Below are 16,330 nucleotides of genomic sequence, written 5' to 3' on the forward strand. Positions count from 1 at the left end.
ATCTCACTTATCTCCATTTTTGTACTCTTTCTCCTGTCTATCCTTCGCTCTCTCCCACTTTCTCGCTCTTTCTCTCTGCCGAGGGAAAGGAGGGAGAAAGGAGATACAGTAAATGGGTATGGGACAAAGACAGCCTTAGCTGGGGGCACTGGAGTCTTCAGATTGACACACACACACACACACACACACTTGGTTCACTCTCGCCACGGGTCAACACTCTTAACCACTTCACCGTTGAGAAAGAGCCTTGCAGAGGTGGAAGAGGCAGCGCCGGAGGAGAGGGGGCAATGTTCTCTCTTTCTCAGAGGCCCTTGTCACTCCTTTTCACTTTTCTTTATCGCTTTATGGCACTTTCTCTATCTGTCCTCTGTTGCTGTACTCCATGGCCCTCCGCTGCCCCCCCCACCCCCCCTCACTCTTCCTCTTCCTCCTGTCAAACAACGCTGAGCTCTCAGCCAGAGTGAGAGAAGGAGACAGGGAGCAAGAGGCACAGTCTGTCGTTTATTGCTCGTGATGATGTAGTCGCAACGGCACAAACATGGCCCTCGCGGACAAGCTATGGGCCAACTGGATACATAATGTGCATACGCACGAGCCATAATAAACATCCAGGGCTGTAGCCGTGGATATACATTTGGACCAAGAGACAGTGTTAAAAGGGACTGGACTTGCTTAATCGTGGTCACAGTTGATGTCAATAAGGGGTAACAGTAGCGGAAGGTGAGTGCTTGCTATTCTGGAGGAGAGGAATGAAAAGAGGTGCGAGTGAAAGGGCGAAAGTTGGAGTTGCTCTCCCGTGCTTCATTCTTCAGCTTGCTTTGCAGGGTAGAAGCCTCGACACGATAACAAACACAGACACAACACGCACTCAAACACCCAGAACATTTTCTTCCCGAGCACAGAGCAGCAGAATGCTATTCTTTCAAACTGTTTACAGGTGAAGGAAAACTTGCTTGCAATACATTAAAACATGGCTTGTTAGGTGGAATTTGGTGTCCAATTCAGTGTTTAAATACCGTCTGAACTAGAGCTAAGCCACAGGGGAGGTTGCAACTAACTGTATCAAATTTAACAGGTTATTACAAAACCATGAGCTTCCAATGTACAGTACAACTCGGTGCGTTTGAGCTCTACATGATTAGCTCTCAATTCTAGCGTTAACCCGTGTACGCTAGCTTGAGAAGAAATTTTGATGGAATGCCAAAACTACAGCCTGACATCCCAGCTTACAAGGAACATAACTTAGACGTTTGTGACGTTCCCCTAAGGTCTTACAAGGTACTGAATGCCACAGCCTGTTTTGGACAATCTAGGTACGTTCATAATGTGTGAATGGGGAACAATATGAATGTACCTAAAAAGTCCCAAACAGGCTGTGACATTCAGTACCCCCGTAAGACCCTAGGGAATGTTACAAATGCAGGTACCTTTCTTGTACACTTTATTAAAGCGTTATTTTAGGTCATCCTCATAAGGTTACGTACAGTAACCGTTAGTGGATCTAATCGTGTCTACGTTTCCTAGCGTTTCTAATGTTACTAAATATTGTCATTAGGACAATCAGAGGCCCACACATTTCTACGTCCTGAATAGACTTGGGACATAACTGTCATCAGTTGGCACCACAGGTACGTAACCATGACTGTTGAGAATAAAACAACATTGAGGTCACGTCCTGGAATTACATTTTGTTAGCTGGAATCCTTCATTTCAATATCACTTACCAGAAATCAAACCTAAATTCGCTGCAATCAAATTGAATTGTGTTTGTCGAGCCCATTTCACTAGCACTGTAACAGAGGGCTTCACACATATCCAAATAACTCCACCTAAACCCGCCCTCAAAGATATGTGACGTCTAAAACTATTGGAGAAAACGCCCACGAAAAATGAACCACCGACTGAACTTCCATTACACCACGTATAGCTGCAATACCTTGAAGTGACAGCTAACAAACTAAGTTGTGATAAAGAGTCAGTGAACTCCTATTTCACACAGAGAAGCATCCCCCAGACGTTTGATCTCCGTTTACGAAGGCTTGGTTGGGGCTGTCGGTATTGACTTTGGGATGTTTTTATTGAGCCCACATCAGGAAGAGAGGGCCAATAACTCGGGGCTCTGGACCCCACTGGGAAGAATGACTCACTGTATTAGCTGACAACCATTTCCTGACACTCCCTGTCTGCCCTCGGTCTGTTGGTGGGACCTGTACGCACCTAAAAAACACACGCATACACACAAATCCACATAAGCGTGCACAAACACTCACAAACACACCCCGAGGACACCGTGATTTGTCAGTGTTGTTTTAGCAGGATGCTTATGACCCCTACCCTTGCTTTCGTTCATCAGTCTCCTCCTCGAAATCTCGTCCCCAGGAGTGAGACACCTCTATCTGTGTTAAGGGCCGTAGCACGTTGTATCATTCGCTTTGTCTAAGCCAATTTTTTTTTCGAGAGGGCACTCCAAAGGGGAGCTGTTCAAGTTTTACACTTAAAGACAGCACCGGTTTGTAGTAGGCAATGTGTGTGTGCGTGTGTCTCATACTATCTCTGCGATCTCGAGGTACTTGACTGTTCGTTGCACTGAATGACAGCAACCGAGCGTGCACAAACGCTCTGGATAAGAGCATCTGCTAAATGACTAAATGCAACCGCACCTCTCTTGCCCTCCTTTTTGCCCTATTTATCTTTCTCTCTCTTTCTCGCTCATCCTCCCTCTCTGCCGAGACAGCAGATATATTTCCTGATCTGTTGTTTCTACTGCACTGTGGTCCTCAGGTTCACCGGCCTACTATCGGTCTGCAATCTAAGCACTCTCTCTTGTCAGCAGCAGCAGCTTGGCCAAGGGGCCCCATGTCTCACACCGCAATGGCTGGGATTGAGGTTGTTTGCCCTCTGACAAAATGGCCGCCGAGCCCGTCACTGGATTTTTATCAAGTACTTAGCTGAGCTAGCATGCTATTAGCTGAGCATGGTGAGAGAAGCAAATGGTGTGTGGACTTATCTAGGTGGTACCAAACATATTGGCTACATTAGCAAGCGGCGTGCAGGTTCTCCGTTTGCGCTCCACCTCCCGTGTTCTCGTTCTCCCCTTATCTGGGTCACGGCGCTGTGTTTCAACACCTCTCTCCCCGACCTCCCTCCCTCCCTCCCTCTTAAAATACACCCCTCCTCTTTCCTGTCTTCACGCACCCTCTGGCTCAATTAGGAGCTGCCCCCCCCCGCCCCCTCCCTTCTCCACACCCATCCCCCTGGCACCCGCCTCTACCCCTCCTTCTTGACAGAGTTTTGCTCTCCTAATGTGCAACATCTCTTGTTTCCTGTGGAAGCCCCAATGTCGGGTGTCATCAAAGTTGAGCGCTTGAAATGGAGATGTGCGTGCCGGCGCACATGAATGCTGCATAAAGCTAATAAACTGTCACCCCCCCCCCCACCACCACCACCAACCTACCCCCCCCCCCCCCCCAACCTACCCACCCAACCCCAGCCTCCAATTACAGTTCCTTTCCCCAACATTTTTGGTTCCATTTCAACAACCCCCCTCTCATGCTTTGAGGACAACAACACCGGAGACTATGTATACAAACAAAACAGCTTCAGCCTCGATCCATGACAGAACGGGGGGAGGGAGAGGGAAAGAGAGACTCTCGTCAGACAACAAACGACCGCAGGAGCGATGTAAGAAGTGGGGAAAAAAAGGGACAAGAAAAACCTTGACAAACCGAATCAACGTGACATTATGGAACAGGGCTGCATTGACAGAGGCTGCTGTCGGCTGTGATGCCGTTAGCGTTAGCATTACCGGCGAGCGGGTCACGGCGAGAGGCTGGTTTCCATCACAATAAAGGAGAAAAGAGCAACTGTCAGAGGACATCCAGTGGGATGCCTAGCTCTTCTGTCAGCCATTTTGGCTCTGACAGATGGGGGTGATGATCTGACAGCGCCAACCCACAGAGGTAGAAGTGGCTAGAAGTGGGGTGACCTTGCAGACAGGGACTGTACTGTCGTCATGTTGGTGCTCTATGGAGCCAGGCTATAGCACATTTCAGAGCTAACGCGCAAGAGTGTGGTCTGTTCAACCATTGCGATGCTCGACTAAGTATGAAAGTAGATGTATTAACTCAAATTCGATTTTGTGTTGAAGTACTTGAAATTGCAGAGTAAACAATAACTCTCTTAACAATAAAACGCCCCAATATATTTTTGGGAATTCTTTTTTCTACAAATGATGAATCCCCCCCCCCCCCTTATAATGACATTGCTTCCGATTACAAACCTACAGGTCCTATTGTAGTAGGGATGGGTGACGTTCAGTGGTAGAGCATTTGACTGCAGATCATGAGGTTGCATGTTCAAATCCCTTTGTGCACATCACATTGGACATGAGTCTGCTGAACTTAAACAGATATTAGTGATCTAACCACAAACAACGACAAAAGAACACGGAACAAAATTACAAATCCCAGCGTTGGATGATCCGAAACAGAAAATGTCTTCCATTGAGTAACCATGAAAAGAGAGATCCCACGGTTGACATAGGACACGGTGGAGAGAGTCTGCAAGGGAGAGTTGATATGCTGTATCGGCCTGAAATATAGAGGGATTAAATGATATATGTAGGAATAGCAGCTGATAATTACTCCTAGGGAACTGCAGGGGGCTGATCTGACTCACAGCAGGAGGTTATTTCCTGGATGTGTGTGTGTGTGTATGTGTGTGTAAGAGTGTGTCTGTGTGTGAGCTATGTTTTCAAGCGTATGATTTCTGTGTATACAGCTAGAGGCTGTTGGAACCCTTTAGTCTTTGGCCCTGCCCCCTGGTGGGCCCCTAAAGACAGATCCACATCCATATTACAGTGCCCCATATATGGCCCCTTGCACTGGGAGCCCTGGGACACACAAGTCTTGCAGTGGGATTTCAGACCCACTTTCAGGTCGAAAGTTGTTTGCCTAAGGACTCGTACCGTGCACTTTACGCTTTTTGGTTCAAAAACAGAGCTTAATTGCTTGGCATAATGTGCGCTCACACTAAATATGTATAATGCTGTAAATATACCATAGCCCTGGAAGCGATTATGCAAAATGTACAGAGCGTCGCGTTTAGATGAGGAGGAAAAGCCAATTGAACGGATTGTGTCACACTTCATTTCGGCCATTTTGAGTGAGCTCTCCTTCAGGTTTTTTGCTTCCTCTCTCCGCCGTGTCCGTTCGGTTCACCTCAGACCGTTAACCCTTCACGGCCCTTGACCTGTCAGACCCATTTGACACCCTCTTCTCCCTCCCCTCTCACCACCCCCCCATCCTTCACCCCCCGTTCTAGACCCCCCCCCCCCCCCGCCGGGCTCCTACCTGAAGGGAAGCGTTCGATGACGGGCTGGTTGTCCACCTGTAGCGTGGCGTTACCTCCGCTGCGCGTGAAGCGCACCACGTGGTACTTGCCGTCGCTCACCATCACCGCGCTCTCCTCGATGGCAATGTCGTCCGTTCCCACGTTGAAGATCACGCCGATCTTTCCCCGTTCCTGGAAGAAGAGGAGAGCGCAGAGAGAAGGTGTGAGAGGGTAATTTTCGGACAACAAAAAAAGGCGCTAGAAAGACAATGTCCAGCATCCCCCAGTTTTCTGACTGAGGCACCACTGTGGGTCTACATCCATCAGTCGTGCAGTAGATTCCATGGTGAGGACTCCCCCACCTTTAGCCCACAACAGCCTTTTACCCCCCCTCCCCTCCCCTCACCACCACACTCCTTCCCCATCTATTTGTGTTGTCAACCTCCTACTGCTTTTGAGTTTATTACAGTTCGCCCCCTCCCCTCCTCCGCTCCCTCTCCCCTCTCTCCCTTGGACTGTCCCCCGCTCATCTCCCACTGCGCCTCCTGTCCTCGGTCCCGGTAAAGGTCAAAGTCATTTAGAGAGTCTGCCAGTGAGGGAGGGAGTGACAGAGCAAGAGAGACAGGCAGAAAGAAAGAGAGCGAGCGAGACAAAGAGCGGAGGTGGGAGAGACAAAGAGAGACTAAGGGAGAAAGAGAGAGAGAAAGTAGCTGTGTCTTGGAGTGAAGGACAGAGGAAGAAACAGATACAAACACCATGAGAGAGACCACCGAGCCAGAGAGCTAAATAGCAAGAGAGAGAGAGACCAGGGAGAAAGACAGAGAGACCAGAGGGCAAGAGAGAGAGAGAAAAAGACCAGAAAGAAAGAGAGAGAGAAAGAGAGAGAGAGAGACCCTGCACGATCCACCATAGCCTTTTAAAGTAACATATTTCCTCAAGGTTGTGGGTGTCGTTCCACTTGCCCATCTGTTCGTGGGTAGTTTCCCCACCAACACTTCCTGGTTGACATGAGATGTCCAGCTCATTTGCAGGAGAGGTCATAGCCACACATCGCTATCTGTCCTCTCCAGCCGTGGTCGGCAGACAACTCCATTGATCCTATTATTTTCTCATGAGCTGCACTGTACATTCATTTGGGACCTTCCGCATGCCGAGATGTTTGGCGGTTAAAGCAGGCCCTTGGCTAGAAGCACATTTTAATAATTCATGCCAGATTGAAGCATTTTACAGAAACTAAAATACGGAATATGTTTCAAAGACTAAAGTATCAAGTTAATTGAGTAAATAAGAGTAGTGGTTGTTGCCACGGCAATTTAATGAGGGGTGTAATGACGGTCGAAGTTATGTGCATTTTTAAATGCACGCTTTTCACATGCTTTGCTATGGGTGAAGTGGTAATGTTATTCAATGAGGCCACAATTGCCTTGCACGGGTGACAGTAGCGATTAGGGTCTTAATTGAGCGTGCTCCGACTGCTGTGTCATGAAGGTGTTGGTGGGGATGATTAATGCCAGGGTGGGATCAACAGAGGCTTAGCCATATGTAAGCAGTCAAAATGGTGGATTAATTACACTAGCTCAAGGAGGAAAAAAAAACGAACCTAACAGTGCTTCCCCTAGTGGTGCCCCATCCTAATCATAGATTCTAGCAAAAGTTTTCAAAAAAAGATCTGAAATGGCTGCCATTTTTATGTGGGTGTTTGATGGATGTGAAATGGATGAAGTGGTGACCTTATCCTATAACTAGGATGTCAGTCTCCAGAGCTCAAGGGCTAGGAGGCTCTCGGGCACTTAATCGATCGATGACGGACTCTGGAGTCCATTCACCTGGTTTAGACATGTCTAAATTCTCTTTTGATACTGACTGAAAGATGAAAACAGTCTGAAGATGATGACATGTATTGTAATATGAGCATGGTGCACCTTTCATCAAAACCTTCTTAGATAATCAAGGAAAGGCAGTAAAGAAAACAAAATGGCGGATGTCAGCATAGCGCTAACAACGGAAGGGACCGGACCAAATCCATCACTGCCCGACCTCAAAGACAGCTTAATTTGCCTTTGCAATAGATTCTTGGTCAAACACATCCACACCATTAGGAATAAGAAGAGCAAGGAAGAAGGCGAATTATAGTGATATTTACAGAAAGATTAGCATTTACGTTCCACAACATTAGGGCTTGTGTCTAGGGGAATGTATCGAGCCCATTACCCGCTGGGAAGTGTTGCTTTTTAAAGATGGTTTTCAGCGTAGCCATAATGACATTTTAATAGCCATTTCCTTAAGCGAAATATCACAGGACAAGAAAAAAAAGAACTTTTCCCGTGACTAGCGGCACTCATGCCTGCAGCACTGATACGAATGGAAAGGGGATGATGGAGGTGAGACAATAAGAAATCAAAACAATGAATTCAAAACGGCAGAATGGAGTCTAACGTTAGGAATAATTATGTGTTGACTTTTCCGAAAAAATATGCTACTTTGCAACGTGTTTTTGTTTATTTCACATATCAATCGTGTGCATCGGTAGGTGGGCTGCCTGGTGTCCCGCTAGTTTTATGGAGCTTTTCTATTAAAGGCCAATTAGCACCTTAAGCAAAGAGTGATGAAACGGTCTCATTCAACTAACAAGTTCATTTAAACAATCAAAAGGCTGGGTAAGCTGAAGAGGACTACCCCCCATTGGCTAGCAATAACTGGTACCCGTCTTTAGTTACATTACAGACAACTTCAGTAACGATTAGTAAGTGTTTTAGCCTGTTAACTTATCTTGAATTTATCCACTACTTATTACAGAGGATTATCATTTTCAGGCCATGAAAGAGCAGTCTATCACAGGGGTAGGTCTATTTCCTGGCTGGAACAATTAGCAGGTGTCCTCTGGATGGACCTGTATCCTACATAGTGTAATGACACCTTTGCATAATTGCGAGTAACTAAATCAGTTAATATTTCTTTTAGGCTGTTTATCAAGAAATGCACAAAATGTAGGCTATTATATATAATTTACAGAATTTAGTTTTTAGTACTTACAGTAAATGTGACCCATCATGAGAAGCTTAGTTAGATAGTAATGATTTAGTGTCCTATTGAGAACATACTGTTAGTATCTCGTTTCAAGCTACAGAGATGCTTTTATTTTGAAGTTTCAAGGAAGCAGGCCTTCCCATTTGATTGTGCCGCTAGCTTTAGTATCGAGTTGTCAGTTCTGCTGTTTTTCCCCCTTCTCTATAAACTGCAACATCGAAGAATCAATGTTCAGTTTGAACAACCCCGTTATGCTCATGAGGTAGAAGCTTTCCCTGGGTAACACATTGAGGTGGTAAGGAAAGTGTAAATTAGAGGGGAGCATGTCTGTCTGGGGTGTGTTCAGCATGACCTTGAGTGTGCAGGCAATGCAGACCGAACTGGAATGGAAATGAGACGCACCAATAACAGTGAGATCAGTCAGACTCTTGCCGATCATACTAAATCGTTTGCGAGAGGGAGAAAGAGAGACAGACAGAGAGAGATACAGACAGAGAGAGACACAGAGAGACAGAAAGACAGAGAGAGACAGAGAGACAGAGAGAGAGAGAGAGAGAGAGAGAGAGAGAGAGAGAGAGAGAGAGAGAGAGAGAGAGAGAGAGAGAGAGAGAGAGAGAGAGAGAGAAGGGTGAGAAGACAGATGATGTGGCCGAGGTAAGAGAGCAGCAGAGAAAGAAAAGGAGGGAGAGAGAGGAATGAGGGAGCAAACAGAAACAGCCGGATTAAAAGACAGGGGAGGAACCTTGATGATCTTCAAGGGCCTCGAGGTGCTAAGAGATCAAAGCAGCTTTTTGAAGACGTCAAGATGCCGTCTTTTCTTTCGCAGCCAGTGTACGTATCAGTGAAATCAATTAAGAAGAAGAAGAAAAAATAAAACGACAGCAAGTGCGTGTGACATGTGTCTGAGAAGGAGCTTTCTCATTCAGAAAGCCACCGCACATAAGACATCTCCTCGAATGTGCAAGGCAAGTCTGTCACTCATGCGTGCAACACACACACGCGCGCGCGTGCGCGTCTGTTTTCCTTCCTCCTCCCTCCCTCCCTCCCTCGCTAGCTCATCGCTTGATGCCGATGGAGAAGAGGGGCCATGAACATACGGTCCAATCAGGTGATTGACACGCTGCATGGGAGCGTTACGTAACGCAGAGAAGAATGCGTGTGATTTCGGCGGGCCAGTACGAAGCCGTCGGACTAGGATTCGTCAAAAAGCAGACAATGCAATCAGCGCCGGGGCGTGAACACTTGCGTAGGGAAGCTCCAGTTAGTGTGAGCCATTTCAGAGGGCCATACAGTCAGCTAATCTTGCAGTCGGGGGCTGCAGTATTGCATAACAAAAGAAAGAGGGCCTTTATGTAACAATCAAGACGACCCGCTGGCTGAATCCCTCCCAATCCACTCACTTTGAGTACCCTGCAAATTCCCCGACCGACACCTCACCTTGTGAGGCCACAAGAATACAATTTTGGGGTCCAGAATACTGTTATTTTGCTTTCCCTCCTGGACCACTCTCTCTCTCACCACTCATAGCCCCAACTTGCCCCTCACACTTTTGGCTTTGACACACGATTAGGAACTGACAGTGTGACTCATGTAAGTGTGACCGGAGTGTTAGGGTAAACATGGTCAGTGTGAAAAAAAGTGGTTCCTCTCTGTCGAGCCTGCATGGCTCTCTTTGCAGGTCCTCTCTTTCACTTTAGGAGCATCAAATAGGAGCATCACAGAAACATCGCAGAACCTGCTCAACCCTCCAGTATGGAATATATTTCTGGTTTGGTCAAGAAGGAACTGAAAGTGTGGAGGAATTTAATCCAATTCATGTTGATTCGGTTTACACAGGGATATTGGCCATGGCGTTACATCATATGCCACAATACCTTAAGGAGTTCCAATCCTGTCTGATACATGAAGGAAACATCACACATCGATCACCACTAATGAAACTCCTCTCTCTCTTTTCTCTCCATCTCTTTCTCTCCAGCCAAGGAGACTTTGACACACGATTAGGAACTGACAGTGTGACTCATGTAAGTGTGACCGGAGTGTTAGGGTAAACATGGTCAGTGTGAAAAAAAGTGGTTCCTCTCTGTCGAGCCTGCATGGCTCTCTTTACAGGTCCTCTCTTTCACTTTCTTTCTTTCTCTCTCTCTCTCTCTCTCTCTCTCTCTCTCTCTCTCTCTCTCTCTCTCTCTCTCTCTCTCTCTCTCTCCCTCTCTCCTACTCTCTCCCTCTCCCTGTCTCTCCCCTTCTTTCCATACCACTTTTTCCACCTCCCCTTCTCTATCTTCATCCATCACTCCTTTCCGTCCCTGCCCTCCTCTCCCTCTCTCTCTTCCCTCATTCTTCTCGTGTCTCCTTGCTGCTCTGCTCTGCCAACTCATTTGTATGTGTTTGCTGTAATCTCTGGCAGTCACCTTGAGAAAGTTGCGCCATCTCCTCGTCTTAATAGTGCTTTATCTCTCTCTCTCTCTCTCTCTCTCTCTCTCTCTCTCTCTCTCTCTCTCTCTCTCTCTCTCTCTCTCTCTCTCTCCTCTCTCTCTCTCTCTCTCTCTCTCTCTCTCTCTCTCTCTCTCTCTCTCTCTCTCTCTCTCTCTCTCTCTCTCTCTCTCTCTCTCTCTCTCTCTCTCTCTCTCTCTCTCTCTCTCTCTCTCTCTCTCTCTCTTCACCCCCCACACACGCACACCTCGTTCTCTCAACCTTTCTCTTCTCCATATCTCTTACAGCCAGCCAGCCGCCTTCACATCCAACCAACCCTCGTCTGCAAAACAAAAGAGGAGAAAACTTGAGGGAAGACAAAAGATCCAATCTACTTACAAATCAATCTGTCAGGAGTGCGTGTGCGCAGGGTGAGCGTGCTTGTGTGTGTGTGTGTGTGTGTAAGTGAGTGTGACAGTCTAACAGAGCATGACTCACACTGGGCATGCCCAGTTGACAGTGCACAGTGGACAAGCTTTAGCTACGTGTGCTGTATGAACGGCATTTGGGAAGAAGTAAATCATCGGAAGCACCAGCTTCTAATCCTGATGATGTTGTCCCCTCTTAACCTCCTCTCTCTTCATCCGCTCTTAGACAGTCCTTGACCTCAGAGTGCAGTTTAATGGTAAAATCACAGACACACACACACCACACACACATACACACACACAGTCACAAACACACGCAAACATCACCCTTTCACATCCATTATAGAGAGCACACATACACCATGCACACACAAACTGTACAATGGCGAATGCTGATTATTACTGCTGGCTACAGATCTATGCATTGAGACTAGTGATGGATGATGTCCTTCAACACCTGACCACAAGCCCCAAAGGTTAGAACACCCACTTCTAAACATAGGTACACACACACACTCACTCACCGACACCCACTCATACGTAAATACATACACCAACACCAAACACCAAGGCAGCCATGAAAACATGTTTGTGTCCTCAAGCTAGGTAACCTTTGCGATCAATTTTAAATGACGTGGGAATATCGATGGGCTTGCATGCAGGTGGATCTGTGTGTACGCATGTGTGTGTGTGTGAGTGGGAATCACTGCCTGGGGTATGTGGGCTGTGTTGAGTTTGCCCCGCGGCTAGGCTTCACCTGAACACACACACTAGTGGAGTGGGACGTGATTCACAAGTCTACACTCTGTTGTCTTTGTTCTGGTGTGCGGGACCACGTTAGAGCATGACTGCTTTGACATGGACTGCGATGTCTATGTTTGGTGTGTGTGTGTTGGGTTGGGGGGCGGGGGGAGTTGTTATGTGTGTGTCCCCGTACACATACCGTATGCTTGTATAAGTATATATCGTGATCGTGTGTCAGAATGCATGCGAAAGGCCAAAATAGAGTGCTGTGTGTGTGTGTGTGGGGGGGAGTCTGAAACGCTCACCACCATACAGTTAAAGGGTTCGCTTTCAAACGCCCAACCCCTCCTCTCTCTTCCCCGTCGAGGTGTGTGTTTGAAGCACCAGCGGAGGTACATTAGTGCCTCCTGTTCCCCCCCCCAGGATTGACGAATACATCTCTCCGTCTCAGAAAAGAGGACTCGCCGTAAGCGTCTCAAACTCGATTAGAAGCGCAGAGAAGGAGCCCCGTAGATAGGGGAGAAACATCTGTTCGTGGATTCGACACCATTTTGAGGGTGGGTGGGGGGGGTCGGGGCAGCAAAGTGATTTTTTGATGAGGTCAAGCTGTTACCTGACCAGAAAGAAAACTGGAAGAGGAGAGTTGGAGAGATGGCACCAAAAAAAAAGAACACTTCTGAAACGGGAATGAGGTAGAGCTGGAAGTGGAGGTGCGGTGGGAAAAGAAAGAGAAGATGACGGGCGAGCTAGGGGAAGGACGAGAGCCAGAGCTGGTTCTGTGGGGGTGTCTCCCCTGGGTGGAAGCCAGAACAACACCCCTCTCTAGAAAGGCAGTAGAATCGATGCTCGTCCGCCCCCGACTCCCAAACTCCCTCCACTTTCAGCTGTTGGCCGAGGTATTGCGAGGTATTCAACGGGGACAAAATAGCACCTGTGTAGACGGTTTTAGTCCGTTCTTCCCTCTCTCCCTCGGTTTCTTGAACCTTTCTACATGTGTACCTTCTCAAACGGTTGCTCTTTCCCTCGTTCTTCTCCTCCTCCTCCTCCTCCTCCTCCTCCTCCTCCTCCTCACAAAGTCTTTTCTTTTCCTTCATCTCCTTACTGTCCCTCCCTCCCTCTCCTTTTCCTGTCTGGTTTCTCGGAGGACTCGTTAGAAGCTACAGACACACAACGAAGGTTCGGAAAGATCCTCACCTTCAGATGATGTTGTTGACTGGATTCAGGGGCGTACGTGTGTGTGTGCATTCTGCAGTGTGGTCTGTAGCGTGTATGTCCATGGGCAAACATTATTTTTGGACTTTGTATGCTGAGCAAATAGTTTAAATTACTTCTAGGAAATTAAATCCCCCAAATGTAATGGCCTAAAATGTTAGATAGGCAGAGATAGAAAGAGCAATGGAGAAGATTTGGGGGGTGGAAAATAATCTGCTCCTGTCTACACAAAGCGATTGATTTTGACATTGTGTGTGCTTGTCTGTTTTCTTTCGCCTGTGTTAGTGCGTGGGTGTTTGAAAGATGGACGGTGTCCGGAACAGAGTGAGTCTCTGTCTTCTCTCGATCACTATCTTGAAGATTAGTTAGTGTGTTAGTGTGTGTGTGTGTGTATTCTCCCTGGCTGATTCCCCACTCTCAGAACGCTTTGAGGAGGAGAAGCACACAGCTGGCTAAAATTGAAGAGAATGAGTCTGACCTTCTGACAAAATCAAGAGCAAAGTGTTTTCTGTCTCCAGTGCTCTCCACCCCACTTTTTTCCTCTCTTGTTCCCTTTCTTGTTTCCTCTCTCTCTCTCTGTCTCACTCTCTCTCTCCATCTATCTCTATCATCCTCTCACTTCCATCCCACTGCAGCACAAAACAGCAATGGACCAGCAAGGTGGACATAAACCTTCTCTCCTTCCTGTATCTCCCCTTTCACTCAACCGAGAAGGAACACAACAGATACAAACGGACTTTTAATAGTTTGGAGTTTTCAACTGTGTGCAAACTGTGCCACGTTTGATAAATATCCATACTTTAACAGTGGACACCAACAAATAATGGTAGCCAAACCAAATAGGAGCATCACAGAAACATCGCAGAACCTGCTCAACCCTCCAGTATGGAATATATTTCTGGTTTGGTCAAGAAGGAACTGAAAGTGTGGAGGAATTTAATCCAATTCATGTTGATTCGGTTTACACAGGGGATATTGGCCATGGCGTTACATCATATGCCACAATACCTTAAGGAGTTCCAATCCTGTCTGATACATGAAGGAAACATCACACATCGATCACCACTAATGAAACTCCTCTCTCTCTTTTCTCTCCATCTCTTTCTCTCCTAGCCAAGAGATGAACATGAAGGGCTGTGAATGCAGCTCTCTCTCTCTCTCTTCCCCTCTCCTCACTTCTTTAACTCCTTATCATCGTCCGTCCGTCTGTGTGTTGTTTTGTCGTCCTGCAGGGAGTGGCTGTATCATTTCGAAAACGGGCTTGGCGCAAGGTGAAAGCCCATTGGAGGGAACAGCTTGCGAAGGCACCGGCTAATATTTGCTCAGCGCTAAACTGAGCAAACACGGATAAATGGGCACACAATCCCCGCTCTGTCTATCTACCTTCCTTTTTTCCATCTTTCTGCCTCTCCGTCCAGCCTATCTTTCGCTCTTCTCGGCTTCTAAGTTGACTGCAGTGATTGGCACCCTGGATATGAATGTGTGTGGGTGTGAGACTGCGTGTTTCCTGTGTATCCTTTGTTGATGTGATGGAGGGATCATGACCATGTCCTCCGTGTGCAATCTGGGCCTGGCTGAACTATGGTGTATTTGTATCTGTGAATGCATTGTATAAGTGTGTCGTGTGTGTGAGAGAGAGAGTGTGTGTGTTTGTGTGTGTGAGGGTGTGTGATGGATAAGTAAGCTATGCAGGGAAGATAATACTCATGTGACACACCACCCACTCATGCACACAATCGTTCACACATACACACAGGTTTGTTTTACTATCCTAGTGAGGACATCCAGTACAATTCCCTCACATATCAAAATGGTGCTATCCTTAACCCCTAACCTCTATTGTAATTCCATCGCTTACACAAATTCTAACCCGCTAAAGCCTCCTATAAAAATCACTTGTGGGATTCCTATAAAGTCCAGACAAAGTAAAAAAGTGTTTACTATTCTGGTCCCCACAAGGGTAGTTAAACAAGACCACACACACACACAAACACACACACACACACACAAAGAGATAGGTCTGTTCCAGCTGGGCCCTTCAACGGACCCAACCCCACACCCCAAAGGTGTATTAAGTTATTGAGACAACAAGAACACAGTTCTCTCTGGAAGGAGAAACAGGGTGAGTTAGTTTGGAGGCCTTCGGGTGCTTGAGCTGGCTGCTCCAATCCCTTTGGACACCCGAGTAGAAGAGACAGTTTAGCTGGACAGATGTGGGCATTTTGGCCTGGGGCAATGATTCTGCCTCTAATAGAGGTCCTTTAAGGTTCCACATACACACACGTATGCACCAACACACACACACACACACACACATTCCTTTTAGCTGGACACATCCGTTCACACTTCTTCTTCACCTTCTACTTTTCCTCCTCTCTCTTTCAGTGTGTGTTCGTGTGTGTGTGTGTGTGTGTGGGGGGGGGTGCTACAGGTGTAGTAAGCCCTGTCTAAAGTTCCAAGTAACTTATTGAAAAAAAGGCAACAATTGTGCAAACTTTATTTTTATGCCAATTTACACAGAGACACCCTAATGCTGAAGACAAGGTGTAGCCGACTGAATTAATTTGGCTGAAACACCCTAACCCCTCTGGGATAGTCCTGTAGCAGGGAGCTGACAGACAGATAAGTGGAGATGGCGTGGTACACTCAGTATGCTAAATCACACAGCTTGATCTCCAGAGACCTGGTGTACATTACAGCACACAGTGAGAAGGAAAAGAGAACTCACAGAACAAACATGCAAACACAAACACACACATAAGAAACAGTATTGTACTGTGAGGACAAACCCAAGTGGGAGAAAATCAAATCAAATCTGTATTATTTATTGCTATAGTTTTCCTGTGTGCCGTAGTCTGCTATGTTCACTGAAGAAAAGTATGCGCTTACATGACGGCATACTTTATAAATTATTATAGGACGTACTCCTTATTCTTGTGTTACTGACCTGTGTACGGCAGTTGGGTTCAAAGAAAGAGAGAGGAGGTGTAGGGGAGGGATGGAGGAAGTGAAGGAGGTGGACTGAAAGGGGAGGTTCAGTGATGATGTCAGGGTTGTCCTTTTCACCACCGGTGACATTTTGACCCATGGGAGACAGTGTTGGTAGCTATGGGAACAGTGCAAACTTGCAAAACATGATTTAAATATATGTGCCAGTATGCAAATGAGGCTGTTTT

The 16,330-nt window shown here is 46.9% G+C and overlaps 1 protein-coding gene and 1 long non-coding RNA gene across 11 annotated transcripts in view; both read right to left on the bottom strand.

Annotated features, from left to right (window-relative positions):
• LOC134009869 (uncharacterized) overlaps window positions 1–16,330 on the bottom strand; it is a 636,131-nt gene that overhangs the window by 80,060 nt on the left and 539,741 nt on the right. The window lies entirely within an intron of this gene.
• nrxn2b (neurexin 2b) overlaps window positions 1–16,330 on the bottom strand; it is a 532,900-nt gene that overhangs the window by 33,166 nt on the left and 483,404 nt on the right. For all 10 annotated transcript variants that reach the window (XM_062449593.1, XM_062449592.1, XM_062449591.1 and 7 more), the window contains one exon: window positions 5,352–5,523. In XM_062449593.1, the coding sequence (XP_062305577.1) occupies window positions 5,352–5,523 (172 nt within the window). The remainder of the gene's footprint in view (window positions 1–5,351; window positions 5,524–16,330) is intronic.

Source organism: Osmerus eperlanus, chromosome 23 (genome assembly GCF_963692335.1).
Source record: "Osmerus eperlanus chromosome 23, fOsmEpe2.1, whole genome shotgun sequence".
Taxonomy (NCBI): Eukaryota; Metazoa; Chordata; class Actinopteri; order Osmeriformes; family Osmeridae; genus Osmerus; species Osmerus eperlanus.